This window comes from Haliaeetus leucocephalus, unplaced genomic scaffold (genome assembly GCF_000737465.1).
Source record: "Haliaeetus leucocephalus isolate CR32 unplaced genomic scaffold, Haliaeetus_leucocephalus-4.0 Scaffold858, whole genome shotgun sequence".
In the NCBI taxonomy this organism is placed as follows: Eukaryota; Metazoa; Chordata; class Aves; order Accipitriformes; family Accipitridae; genus Haliaeetus; species Haliaeetus leucocephalus.
In genome coordinates this window covers 4,724,877-4,739,960 of record NW_010973294.1, presented here as the reverse complement: position 1 = coordinate 4,739,960, position 15,084 = coordinate 4,724,877, and the positions used below count along the sequence as shown (strand labels likewise).

Genomic DNA, 15,084 nt, shown 5'->3' with positions numbered 1-15,084 from the left:
AATTTATTTTGGAGGATAACCCTACACTGATAAGAAGATAGATTAGATGACCTAGGTTCCCCACCCACTTTTTTATTTTATGTGGTTCTGTGAGTCTCTTGAGCAATCTAAGTAAACAGAAAAATATATAAATGAAATATTTGAAAAGTAAGTAGAGTTTAAAAATAATATAAAAGGACTTGCTGAATGAGATGTTGGACACTCTGCTCTGAGCAATGGCTACCTGAGGTGAACCTGGTCTGATGATTAACATTAGCTGAGATTAAGCAAATGGATTATGATGTTTTTTCTAGCTGAGCGCACTTCGAATAAGACTAAGGATGTTCATTTCATATGGCATAGACAATCACATGTACAATTTATAAATCTCTGAAAACAAGCTAACTACTCTTTTATTTACATAGGATGTGACTGTGGGTGAGTATGATGAAATTATATGCAGTACTTACCAGCTATATGGCATTAAACATATTCTTATATATTTAGAACAAAGTCTTCCACTTAGTGTCTTTATAAAATTTAAAATCTTTGTGCATAAACTTTAAATGAGTGCTTTTGTTTATAAGAATGCAGGTAAAGGGATTCAATTCTGAATTCTGTTTGATTTTCTGGCAGAATAAAATTCTTAACATTGTAATTGCCAAAATATCTTAGCAGACAGTCTGTATCATGTAATATCAGCTATTTCTTAATTTTAAAATAAAATCATTTAAGTATGAAAATTGATACTATGTTTAAGATGAAATGAAAACTTATTACAGTGTGATCACCTGTAGTATGAAATAGTAACTTGTACAATATGTAGATTATTTATTTGTTGAAATGTTTGCTATTTGTAAGATGCAATTATAAGATATCTGCAAGTTGCATAAGCAATTTCCATTATTAAAATTAATACTAGAAAATATTCATACATGGTGTGCTATGCAACCATCAGTCTGCTGCCAAAACTGTTTTATCATTCATTTTATGTTTTCCCAAGGAAAACTTGTTTTTCTTAGTTACTTTTGTGAATTCAAATTATTTCATATTTATAATGAAAATTGGTTTTTTCTTTACATGTATATTCTCTCTCTGTTTGTTTTGGATTTCGTTACTTCCACAGTGTCAAGACTCAGTCTAATAATTATCTTTATGTAAAATGTATTGTATTTCTCTTCCAAATGTTGATGCTTACATAACTGAATGTTTTACAGAAGTACAAATATCCAGAACGACTTCTAAGAGGCTAATTCAAAAGCAATTATTATCAGTAGTCTCATGAGAAAATCCACCTGTTTTATCTCTTGTAAAACTGAATAATCATACAGTTAGTTAGATGAAATTCCACTCTATTTTCATAAAGGGTGAGAAGTTGTAGTACAGAGCAGCTGAGGAGCTACGTCTGTTCATTTCTGTCTCTGGCCATTAGTGACGATGACTTAACAGTTTTCTCCCCTTCCTCAGAGATCCTGGACTGGACTCTTTTAGTGACCTCAACTCTTCTTGGCCAGTTAAATGGGGTAACACAACATTCAGTTTGCTCAAGAACTTTACTACTGTCATTGCTGCCTTCACTAGAGTAGAACATTTGCTCTGCAAAGAGAGTAGGAAAGTTTGTGTTGCAGCTAGCAATAAAAATGCCCTTATGGATTTCCTCTAAGAATATCAGTATAAATAGAATGATGCCTGAAGCATAAAATGGCTGGTTCAAATTCTGTCCCTAGTCTTAACTCACCTGTCAACCTCTCAGTTTAGAATTGTCATGCAAATTTAGGCTTCTAATGAATAGATGTGTCCAAAACCATGAGCAACTATAGCTCAGTTGAAGTGGAGCTCCTCCCTACCACAGAAAGTAAGCCATTTCACTAGCCATCATGGGCTGGGCTGTATAAGTTGCTGCAGCCAAGCTTGAAAATTTCTTCCTGCATATTCTTTAAATAAATACTTACAGATTTTTGGCTGTTTTGTTTCGTTTTAATTTTAAATGGAATTGTGATTACCTAAATCAATCTTTGTGAGCATTCTAGTGCAGACCTGTTCAGTTATTTTTCAGTTTTAGCACTTAGAATGAGTACAATTTACAGCATAAATAATGCATTAAAAGACATTGCTTCCTGTGCTCTGATCATTGTTGAAAATAATGAACGTTTAAAAACTTATTAACTCTTAGTGAAGGCAAAACACCCAAGCTGAAAACAATGCATTATTGGAAAAGCTGTAAGAACAAAGTCAGATAAAATCTTGTCAAAACGGACTTTATTTGAACCTTGACTGTCTTGGAAAATAGCAACATTTTCTTATCAGTTTCAGAACTGATGTATGCAGTAGTAAAATAGTCAAAATATTGTTTCCCATAGCTTCATTAAGAAAAATATGTAGTAGCCGGAAGACATTGTTCCATTAGTCAATATGGCAGCTACATAAAGGTGACATTGTCAAAGAATTTAATTTATATTATTTTGATGAAAAACATATTCCCTGAGACTGCTATACAGCTATTCAGTAAAACTCTACCAAAACTGCTTCCCTGAGGCTGATTAGTTGACTAGCCATTTCTACCCTGTGTTCCAGTCAAAGCAAACCAATCATTAAGATAAAGTGATTTTATTCATTTAAAGGGTTGTCATTACAGTATCTGTATATAGCTTGGCTTCGAATGAAAGGTTGCAGTAAGGGTGCTCTATTTCAAGCATGAGGATTATCAATATAGTTGTCAGAAATAATCTGTTGTTTAAAAGAGTGGTATTCAAATGTTTCAATTTAAAGGCTACTTCTGCTGAAGAATACCTGTAATTTTTGTGTCTGTATAAAGGATTTAAAGACTTTTCTCTTACTAAAAAAGTCTTATTTGTTCAGTAGTTTTTCCCTCAGTATAAATGCAAATATTGTAGTGGTTTATGTATCATGAAATACAAAACTTATAATAGAAAAGCAAATGATCTGCCAATTTATGATGCAACTTAACTCTAAAACACATTTTGGGCCTTATTCTGGTATAGTTTACAGTGTAGTAAATCAGAAGCCTTTTCTCTGACTCCAGTGGATTTGCCCTGGTATAAAACTAGTATATGAGATCAGAATGAATTGTATTGTCTTTCAGTTTTGTTATTTTGGACTGAATATAGCTAATGCCTAGGCACAAATTACTCCCTCTTAATAAGGATTTTTCTTATATCTTAATTATGAAATGTCATTAGCTTCATCCTCAAGAAAGAAAACATCTAATTATCATTCTGGACTGATGTCATGGTTTATCCCCAGCCGGTAACTAAGCCCCACACAGCCGCTCACTCACTCCCCTCACAGTGGGATGGGGGAGAGAATCGGAAGAGTAAAAGTGAGAAAACTCATGGGTTGAGATAAAGACAGTTTAATAGGGAAAGCAAAAGCTGTGCGCGCAAGCAAAGCAAAGCAAGGAATTCATTCACCACTTCCCATGGGCAGGCAGGTGTTCAGCCATCTCCAGGAAAGCAGGGCTCCGTCACGCCTAATGGTGACTTGGGAAGACAAACGCCATCACTCCCCATGTCCCCCATTCCTTCCCCTTCCCCTAGCTTTATACACTGAGCTATATGGTCTGCAATACCCCTTGGGTCAGTTGGGGTCAGCTGTCCCAGCTGTGTCCCCTCCCAACTCCTTGTGCCCCCCCAGCCTCCTCGCTGGTGGGGTGGGCTGAGAAGCAGAAAAGGCCTTGACGCTGTGTCAGCACTGCTCAGCAGGGATGAAAACATCCCTGTGTTATCAACACTGTTTTCAGCAAAAATCCAAAACATAGCCCCATACTAGCTACCGTGAAGAAAATTAACTCTACCCCAGCCAAAACCAGCACAACTGACAAAGTACCTTCTTCTAAGGCAACGTCCCTTGTACCAGAATGATAAGAGATTTGAAATTACATTGGAGAATTTTGGGAATATTTGCAAGCAGAGCTATGCTAACTTAATCCAACAGTACTGGAGTCTTTGTGGAATTTAGAGATAACAGCTTGGATCCATTTAAATCCAGTGATTTTTGTCACAACTTGCTGCTCTTGATTTCTTACAAATTCTCTTTCTGCACCTTTCAAAATGTAGACCATATTATTACTAGTCATAAGAAAACTTTTACATCCATCTCCTCTTTCTTCCAGATTGCTGTCAAAATGAGTGAAACACCTTCAACTAGTTATTCAGTGAATCAGCCAAACTCCTCTGAGAGTGAACAGAGTTTATCCACGCGGCATTTCAATGTTACTGAACCTGTTGTGGCAAAACGGATCTGTTTCTATAAAAGTGGAGATCCTCAGTTTAATGGGATCAAAATGGTCATTAATAACCGGTCTTACAAAACATTTGATGCCCTGCTGGATAGTTTATCCAAACGGGTCCCATTACCTTTTGGAGTAAGGAATATTAGTACACCAAAAGGGAGACACAACATTACCAATTTGGAGGATCTTGAAGATGGAAAATCTTATATTTGCTCCCATCAGAGGAAAATGAAGCCCATCAACCTGGAACAGGCTAGCAAAAAGCCGCTGCCCTGGCAGATCAGTAGGCCTGTCAGCGCTCGTCGTCGCGCTGTGCAATTAGCAAGGGAGAATGAAGATGGATTTGGCCATCGAGAAAGCAAAATAATGACTCCCAAAAAAATGCTTGTTTTCAAAAATGGGGATGTAAGACTCAGACGCACCATAGTTCTGGGAAAGAAAAATACACAAACTTTTGAGGCCTTTCTGGATTATATGAGTGAGTTAATGCAATATCCAGTCGTGAAACTATATACCACTGACGGCAGAAAGGTGAGAATAAAGATGAGTACTGACAATTTTTCTATGATTTCTTCTAGATTATTTTTAATTAAAAAGGTGATTTTATCAATTCTAAGCTTGGGACACTGGTCTGGTGTAAGATCTGATGTGCTGAATTTCAGCTGTTTCCTTTCTATGCCTTTTCCCCTTCAGAAAGGCTACTAGCTTGGAGGAAATATACTGGAATCTTGCAATCAGAAAGAAGCAAGTGATAACATTTTATTTTACGTCATCATGAAAAAACACTTTTCTTTTTCTTACTCAGGCCTCTTTCAGGTGTGCTCTGAATCCTATATTTTTACCCATTTATACAGAAACTTTCTTTGGTCTTAATGCTGTTTATCTGTGATTTTTAATGTTTTAAAAATATGGTAAGTAGCACCTAATAGCCACACATATTTTATCATTACACAAATGCAGAGTGGTTTGCTATTAATTACTTGCAACTATGACACCTGACTGTCTATTATAGTTTTCAAACCATGGACCAGGTTCTGTACCTCTAAACCCAGAAGATGCAGCACCAATAATACTGATTTTCAACTCACATACTCTTTTATAGAATTTTATCTCACTTAAGTGTTTTATCTGTGTGTTGTTTAACCACAGAAAAGCACTTGTGATTATACCTAACAGGTGTCTAGAAAGACAATTCCATGCAGAGCTCCAAGAGTTCAAGGGAAATCTTGCGTTTACCCTCCATTGGGTGAAATTCTGTATTAGGTTGGGAAACTGTCCATATTGCCTATAAGTAAGTGAAGTGCAGTTTGTAAGACTTATCTTGCAGTATATTTTGGAACATAAATTCAAAACTGTTAGACAAGGCTCTGAGCATCTTGATCCAGTTAGACCTGCTTTGAGCAGAGGGTTAGACTACATGACCTCCAGAGGTCCTTTCCCATGTATATTGTTCTGTGATGCCATCCTGTTCCTCTGTGGCAGTACAGGTCAAGTACTTCTGGTGTATTCTCAATTTCCCCTTTCTTCCTCCAAATACATGTTCATAATTATACCTACCTCCAAATGTATATTCTTGTTTTATGGCTATGAACAGTCACTGTGCAATGATGAAACAAAATTACATATGCAAACACTTAAATTATAAGAAAATTTTGATCTGGATCCAAGTTTCTTCTTGAAGTCTTTTTCTAATATATTTATATAACAAGACATACCCTTACAGAGATAGGAATTGCCTTATAGGAATTGAAAAATTAATTCTGTGCTGTGATACATATTTAATAGCCTGCTGCAAACTAATGTAGAGACTAAGAAGTGAAGATATTAAAGCATGAAAGGGATAAATCTCTTACATTATTTTTTGTGGTTACTAAGGCAGACAATTTAATGTTACTTTTCTTTCCCAGGTTCCTAATCTTCAGGCCCTGATATTGTGCTCTGGAGCTGTAGTCGCAGCAGGGAGAGAGCCTTTTAAACCAAGCAATTATGATTCTCTTGGGTATTCACGCCCTGCTAAATTGCTTGGAATTGCAAATCGTGTGTACCCAAAAGCAAATGCCAAGTCAGAAAGTGAAAACAGTAAGTTCTTTGAATTAATTTGTATTTTATTAATTGGTTTACCTCTCTCAGCATAAGACATAAACCATGACAATCTTACTAGGATCAAGGATATTCAAAAAGGCCAGTTGAAACTGTTTATATCTGCTCTGACTCCTCTATAAGCATAAGAAAGATCAAAGTATTAATGTTCTTTTTAAAATGTAAGTTTCTGCTAAGTACTCAGCTAGTTTGCATATTTTCTTTCAAACAGACTTATTTAGAATATGGATGCAAATCTATAAGTATATTTTATTTTAATGCACTTGATTGTCATTGTTATTAATTTTTTTGGTGTCACGGTTAATAACGGTAGTGGTAAAAGAGAAGCCACAGGCTACTTCAGGCTCTTAACTGACTGAATTTCTTGAGCAAAACTTTTGTGCAGTTTTCAGAACTTACCTTAGCAAGTGGCGGTTTGGCTTATCATTGTCATGACTTTCACTTTTTCCTGTGTTCCATGCTTCACATAAACAGGAAAAACACCCAAATAGCACTGATCCACTCGCAAATTCATTGTGTTTTTGAAGCTGCTTTTGTCTAAACAGTGGCATCCTTTCCTATATCCTCATGGCTGTGATACATATTTTTTGAATAAGTTTGGGAAAAGATACACAAATAAGTACTTTCCCTTTGATTAGTCATGGAGTTGTGCCACTGACAAGGTCTGTAGGAGTGTGAAGCGGCCAGTGGATGATCAAGAACATGAGGAGCTATTGGAGAGAAGCCAGGCTAGCTGAATAGCCTGAGGTTGAGGGGAACAAAATGCTGTGATACCAGAGCTTTAGGTCATGTGGGAATCCTCAGCATTAGAGCATCCCGTAGGGCAAAGGTACTGTCTAGGGGGAAACTTGTTAAATCCTTGTACTCTTCATACAGCTGTATGCTGTACTAGAGAGCCCAGGGAACACTGTAATTGTTCATGTACTGAGACTTTCCATGGTAATCTTGACTGTGTCATGGAGCACTTTGATACATAAGACACTTGGCTTCCATTTACTTGAAGGAGTTTCGTCCACATCCCTTACAGTTTATTATGTCCCCACCAAACTATTCATTTTAGTTTTTCTCAACCTTCATGTTCTTTGACTTGCTCAGCTTGAGAGCTGTTTGCAGAGCATAATTAATGAGTCAAGAGAGAATGAATAAGAACATTTTGAGAATGAAAGTTCTGCAAAAACAAAATGTCCTACCAAAATTTTGCTTTGAGCCAGAGATTGGGCCTTGCAATGGTAAAAAATGTGAGTAGCTGAGAATCTGATAAACTCCCTCTTCTAATCCTTAGTTAACAGCAATTACAGAAAGAGAGAGAAAAAAACAACCCTCTTTTGTCTTTAACCTGAGAAATTCATAAGTATCCTGTGTAGGAGACATCACTGATGATGTGAGAGCCTGAAAAATCAGATTTCAGGTGCTTTGTGCCAATTCCGTTTCCTGAGAAAGAGAAGGTGAGATTTTTACTTTGGGAAGCATAAGGTCTGGTCTGTGTTAGAGGAGTTAGTACAAACTTTTATTTCTGATTCTGTTCATGGTAAAGCACATACCTGGGAAATTTGCAAGGCGATCTGCCTGAAATTATAGATACGTATCTGTAATAGTAATATGTTAATTGTGAAAGCCTTGATCTGAGACCATTTGAGACTCACTTTAGAAAAAAAATATGTTTAAATTCAAGCAATGTGGATAAGTTAACATATTACATGTGTTAAAATACCTTTCTGCAAGTGAAACCTTTCTATTAAATGGTGGCTCCTATATATTTAGGTATCAGTAGAAGTTGTGGATGTCTTTCTGTGGGTGTACATGCACTGTTTCCCTCACACATGCAGAACTTCTTGGAAGACAGCAAAACTTTATTTTTATCTCATGTTCTTTCATCTCTCACCTCTTCAGTGACAACTGCTAGAGAGATGAGATAAGATTTTTTAAAAGTCAAGTTATTACAGAGTAATCAAAACATATTTTGGGAATATTTAATGTGTGTGCAAACATATTGGGCCATACTCAAAATTAATTGAAGTCTGGAAGTATTCTCATTGGCTTTACTGATTTTTGCACCATTGTCTACAGTACCGTAGCATAAAGTGTATCTCAGAATGTCATGATTTAAATTCAGATTTTAGAAGAAGTTCAAGTGCTTCAATGTTTACTTCTCTATAGAAGGTCAGTCCAGGGGACTGGATCTGAACCCTTTATTCATGTATCAGTGACACTACTCACAGTAATTACTCATGTGCGGCAGATTGTTGGATTAAGCCTAGGGAGATATATGTTCACCTTGACTGACACATTTTAGCACTAACTGTATGAACCATTAGGAAATGATATATTAATGATCACTCAGGCATGAAGATGTAAAGTTGGTAGCTTGAAGCCCAAACAGGCGAGGGCCTGTGAATCCCTTGAAAAGTTCAAGGCAACCTCAGCTCCCAACTAAGTATAAAATGAGAGTATTTAGTATTTTTTTTAGGCTTTGGAGCTTCAAATAAGACTCTAGCTCTGGCATTAGAAAGAACCTATTGCAAAATAAAATTAAGTGGAAAAGTAGTTAAATGCTTGATTTTGTATTAAAAATTGGTTGTATTTCTCTCTCTAACAGCTTCTTAAAATGAACTGCAAGATTAGCCATGTTTTTCTCTTTACTTTCTAATACTCTGGTAAAATAAACACACTTCATTATCTTCTTTTGTACTAATTTTTCTCCTTTCTTCTTTTCTCTTCCTTTGCTGCTGGTCTGCTGTCTCATCATCTGGATGCTCATGCATGATATTTGTCCGCTCTACTTTCCACCTACTGAATGAATTTGGGTTCTTTCAATGTAATTATTGGTAGTAATTGCTGAAATGAGCTCTAGCTCAAGATCTCAGATATTCTCAGTTTCTTCTGATAAAGGGTCCAGCAATGATAACAACTCAAATGATAACAACTCCCATTCTTCCTATGTTCCTGACAGCCATAATGGTATAGGAGGAAATCAGTCAGTTACTGGTGAAAAGTTATCTGTGGCACAGTACGAAGATGACATTGAGAAATCTGTTCACCTTAATCAAGATGGCAGTATCACAGTGGAAATGAAAGTTCGATTCAAAATTAAAGAGGAAGAAAGCATTAAATGGACAACCACTGTAAGTCGTGCTGGCCTTTCTGATGACAAAAATACCACCATTTGCAATTCTGCAATGTGTGCAGAAGACTGCTTAACCAATGTAAATGTATCAGAACACATAAAACCAAAAGATGCTCCATTTTTGAAGAGCTACAATAAAGAAGAGGGAGACTCATTACAGCAATTAAATGCCCAAGTGTCAGACAAGGAATCAGAGTCTGATTTAAAAACTGCTGGTTGTCATATGTGTGAGAAGGACAATACTGCAGATCTAGATGTAAGCAATGTACCTGACGATAATATCAGGCCTCGCTTTTATAGGCCTCCCACCCCTGGGCCAAGACGTGTTAGACAAAAAAAAGCCATAGTTGAAAGTGTCACCTTGGTATCTGAGAAAGAGGTTCAGGAGAAGACAATAGGACAGTTTTCCTACAGTGAGGAAATACAGAACGGAGAAAATAAATCTGAGTATTGCATGGTAGCTCATTCAAGCAGAAAAAAATCAAGTGTCAGTAATCCAAAGTTTAGCGAGATGAGTGGCAATGATATATTAAAGCTTTCTTCAGAGAATATAAAAGAAGAAATGCTCTTTAAAGTAAGCCACAAAAGTAATGATTTAATAGAAACCACAAATAGGAAGACATTAGAACTGCCTGATGAAGATGAATTGGTGCAGAATATATTGGAGAAATCAGTCGTGGAACAAGGTACATATAACAGTTTAGTATCAACCTGCAAAGCTAACATCAGTGGTTTCACACCATCATCAAAAATTTACCAGGCAGCTAGACCAGGTTCAGCAGACCACATCCATGAGTCATGTGATATTAAACAAATAAAAAGATCACTGAGTTCTTTCATTACATATTCAGAATTATGTCAGTCAAAAGAAGAAACAAAACGCAAAGCTGCTGATCTATTACCTATTTCTCAAGATCCAGCGCATTCAGCCTGTCCCGGACATAGCCAGATGAAGATGATGGTACCTCCAACTAGTAAAGCTCCTACTGAGAAAATAAACCCAACAACTGGATTCTTTCCTACTGTTACTGAAAGTGAGAATCAAATCAGTGTCAGGACTGAATCTGTGGCGGCAACACATGTCATTGATGACAGTCAATCTGCATCTTCCCTCACCAGAAAGAAGAAGAAAAGAAAATCATCTAACTTTCTAGAGCAAGGTATATATGAAAATCAAAAAGATAAAGAAATTTCAGGGATAATTAAAAATGAGGGAATGCATATCACAGACAAAACCACACAGGATTCCACAACAGAGGCTATGGGTAATTATTCTGAAATACCTCAGAAAAAAGGAATGGATTTTTTTGTAAAAAAAAATGATGGGTCTGTCAATTCAGGCAAAAGCATATGTCCTGAAGATGAGTTCTATCACCAGGATTCAGTGGAGAAGAAAGGATTATCATCTAATACAACCCCAAAAAGTAATAACAACAAGTTGGCCAAGGTAAAATTGAAGTCAGGCAAAAAAAAAAGTATCGTTTCATCTGCAAGGAGTGAAGATGGTTTAATGACAATTGATTCAAACAATGAATCAGAACACAGTCAGAATACACTGAGTACTGAGAAAGAAGGCACACATCTCACAACCAATTCTTTCAAACAGACATCTAACAACTCAGCAGTCATTTCATTGTCAGAAGTGCCAAAGAATCTTAACTTTGAAAAAGAAAAGGAAAAGAATATTTTGGAAAATTTGTCATCAAAGAAAGAGAAAAAGCAAAAGGGGATGAAGAAGAATCTAAGTAAAGGTGCAAATAAGTTAAGTATGTCAGAGAGACCCATTACACTAGAGGCTCTAAAACAGGAGGAATTTCAAGAGGAAGGTGTTAAGCATTCACTTGAAAACTATGTCCAAACTTGGCTGAAAAATTTGTTACCAAATTCTGTCTTACCCCCTATAAATAAAAAAGAAGGAAATGCAGAGAATAGCAATGTCTGTTATTTTCCTGAAGAAAATACTGATGCTTCTATAGATAAAGAAACCAGATTTATCACAAATAAAGTACATGTGACTGGAAAAAACCATCTGGTTGAACATAATCTGACAAAAAAAACATTAAAGCCTATTTGTGAGTTGGGAACTTTAGAAGAATCAGCCAAGGATTCAGGTGAAATACAAACTGACTCTTTCATTCATGCTAATACAACTATAGTAGAAGAGTCCAAGTGTTCCCTAAAGTCAGAATTTCATCATGACGGTAAACTACACTTGTTTCATGAAACACATGACAATGATAAAAAAATGCCAGCAGTTGATATTCAAGATACCAACCTATGTAAAAGAAAAAAATCTGAAGTTGCTGTTCAAGTTGATTGCACAATTGTCAATGAGAAAATGGGAATTGATATTCAGAATAATTGCATGTCTAGCATGTTGCTACATGAACTACAATCAACTTTGCTTGGTCTCCAGAAAGAACATAGTGGATGTATAGGAAAAGCTTGCAGCCTTTCAGATCTTTCTCCTTCAGCTTTTGGTTCTTCTTCCAATGTCCTCCTAGCTTGTCTACTTGTACTGAATCTGAGAGAGAGTTTGATTGGGACAAACAAAGATGATATGCAAAAAACTGCATGTAGCTGTTCTGAAATATTTACACAGTTACAATTTCTGAAACAAACCACAGTCATGGAGAAAGTTGATGAATTGAAGGCTGCCTTCTCACATTTTCACCAATCAACAGAAAACAACTTATTACACTTTGGGGGGGAACTCAAAAAGCAGGACTCCGCACATTGCCATGAGAATATGCCCATATCTGAAATTCATAATGGTATACATTTGCATGAAAATGAAAAATCTGTTGAGCCTTGTATTCCAAGGGACAGTGTAAATTCTGAAGAAGCTCTAAAATTGACTGGTGAATTAGAAAGCTGTTTTGATATACAGAAAGATCTTTGTAGAGAAACAGAGACTTTAGACTTGAGTGCTCCCAAAACACAGGTAGATGGTCAATATGCTGATATTAATTCAAATACCTGTAGCCTTGCATCAGTTATAGAGCTACCTGAAAGAAATGAAGAAATGCCTGATAGCCTATATAAAAAATCTCAAGATGAAAACACTGATACATCATTCAATAATGAAGAGTCAGAAACTTCAGTGGAACCTAACTCGACAGTTCATAGTGTAACTTCTAATGATAAATATCGTATTTTAGATCAGGATACTTCTGAGTTAGAAGGTGAAAAAGATATTATACATGTTACTACTGATAAAAGTGAAGATAAGAATGTTGATCCAAAGTCAGTAGATAATGACAAAAAATCAAATAACCAACTTAAACTAGCTGCTGAAACCTCTGTAGAATATAATAATGAGGGTTATTCTGTACAGGAAGACAAGGAAGATGTAGAAGCTTGTGAGGAAACCTCTGAGAGGTTATCTACAGTCTCTCCATTATCTTTTTGTTATGAATCAAAGCAAATTACAGAATGTGATATGAGCGAAGGAGAACAGAAATTGCAAATAGAAGAACCGGAGAATAAAATGTGTTCAGACACCTCTCAATTAAAAAAATGCTTACAAAGTCCTGCTACTTCAGACTGGTCAGATTACAGACCAGATACTGAAGAGAGTGATTATAACTTTAGAGCATCCAGTGATTTGACCAATGAAAGCGGGGAGGAAGCAGTGCTTGAAAAACATTATAACACTGGCTATGTAAAAAGAACTATTGAACGACTTTATGGCAAGACAGAAGCTTCATTTAAGCCTGACTTTCACAGAGGATTTCCATATATGTCAAAAGTATTTCAAAAAGATACTGAAGAATTCCACTCTGCAGTGGTGGAAAAAAACATTTCTTTTTCTCAAGAACCTAGGTCCTGCTCTGTAGAGAAATTGTCACACTCTTCACTACCCTTACAAGAATTTCCAGTAAATATAAACAAAAATGACACGATAGTGAGAAGAGAAAACACTTCTTTACCAACACCACAACCTACTCTTACCAGAGAAGAGACAAGTTATACTGATGACCGTTCAGAGGAATCTCCAATGCAGCATTGTCAACCTAGTGTACGAGCTAATGAGGATGAAGGAATATTGATAGATAAAGGCAAATGGCTTCTGAAAGAAAATCATTTGATAAGAAGATCACCACCTGAACGGACTGGAATGTATGGTAATCTGGATACAACATCAACAGACACAGTCCTTGATACTAACAGTGATGATGTTCCGTACTCACACTTTGGCAATCTGAATCAGTACCCAGACCTCAATGAAATCTCTTCTTCAGAACTTGAAGACATGGCTAAACCCTCTGAAAATTTTTGCAACTACTTCAATATACCTCACAATAGTGATTCAGACCCCTTTCAGGATGACTTAAGAACAAAAAGCAAACCTAGCCCCAATGGTAAGATCACTCCCCTTCCTGCAGCAAACAAAGAAAAGATCAAACCATCAGTCATGGTAGGTTCTACTTCCACACATCTTTCCACACAGGCTGATACCAATTTTGCAGCCTTCACATCTGTGGAATTCAGATTGCCTGATAACAAGGTGCATCCATTGGAACAGCCTTTAAATGACGAACCCATACAGTTTCAGCCAACAGATGTTACTAATGCTAACAGAAGTGCTCTTCGGGAAGAAGATTCTCTGGATAAACTCCACGCTATATGTGGCCAACATTGTCCAATACTGACAGTGACAGTCACACCAATTAATGAGGAACAGAGAGGATGTGCCTACCAAAAGGCATCTGATATTGAGAACCAGCTGGGTTCATGTTTGTTGGCCAAAAAGAGTGAACATTTACAATGGCCAGGTGAAGATATAGTAAAAGACAAAAATCATCATGTGACTCTGAAGAATAACTGTATCAATAAGATTGCCAATAATATTTTTAATAGGTTTTATGTTAATAACACCTTAGATTTTTTTAGTAACTTTGGAATACTTGCATCTTCAGCACTGAAAGACACAAGCAGTTTAGGGAAGTTACATGTTATAGAGGATATGAATGTAAAACCTGTGGAAGTCAGCAATTGTCAAAATAATGTATCCAAACACATACCCAGTGATCTTGTGATAGGCACAAACAGTGAGCTACCCAACAGAAAGCCAAAAATATGCCAAACCCTAAGAATAAGCCTAATTCATATTGTTGGAGAAAAATTTTCTCCCATGTTGGCAGATCCAGCAGAAACCTGTCATTCTGAAACATTTCTGAAGTGTGACACTTCTTTAAATAACATTGAACACAATGCCTCTGAAAATCTGAAAATTGAAAATGCCTTTCCTACAGAAGAAGACAAACAAGAAGAAGAAGAAGGAGGAAGAGGAGGAGGAGGAGAAGAAGTAGTTTGCTTTTGTACAATGGACAATGGAAGCAGTAAAGATGAGAAAGACTTGTAATAGACATCTTGGAATTTCTGTAACATTAGACTAGTGAAAACGTCTTCAGAAAAAAAAAAAATCACAAAATAAATTGCTGAATGCCACACCCAGTGAAACTCCCAATGTGAATACAGCCCAGACCTAGATAAATATAAATCACAATTGTATATCATTGCTGAAGTACAGATAATTACTTAGATTTTTATGGGGACCAACACAGGAAGAAAAGCTGTTCTTCTAAGACAGTGATTTCTTGGTTAAAAACCATTTTTTTCCTGA

The 15,084-nt window shown here is 36.4% G+C and overlaps 1 protein-coding gene across 1 annotated transcript; it reads left to right on the top strand.

The window, feature by feature from the left end:
* The first annotated feature begins 4,123 nt into the window (after positions 1-4,123).
* Positions 4,124-14,823, top strand: RP1 (retinitis pigmentosa 1 (autosomal dominant)). Its single transcript, XM_010582967.1, has 6 exons — positions 4,124-4,532; positions 4,569-4,762; positions 6,139-6,310; positions 9,161-10,720; positions 10,796-10,902; positions 11,164-14,823. The coding sequence occupies exons 1-6, from the start codon at positions 4,124-4,126 to the stop codon at positions 14,821-14,823; spliced, it is 6,102 nt and encodes a 2,033-aa protein (XP_010581269.1).
* The last annotated feature ends 261 nt before the right edge of the window (positions 14,824-15,084 follow it).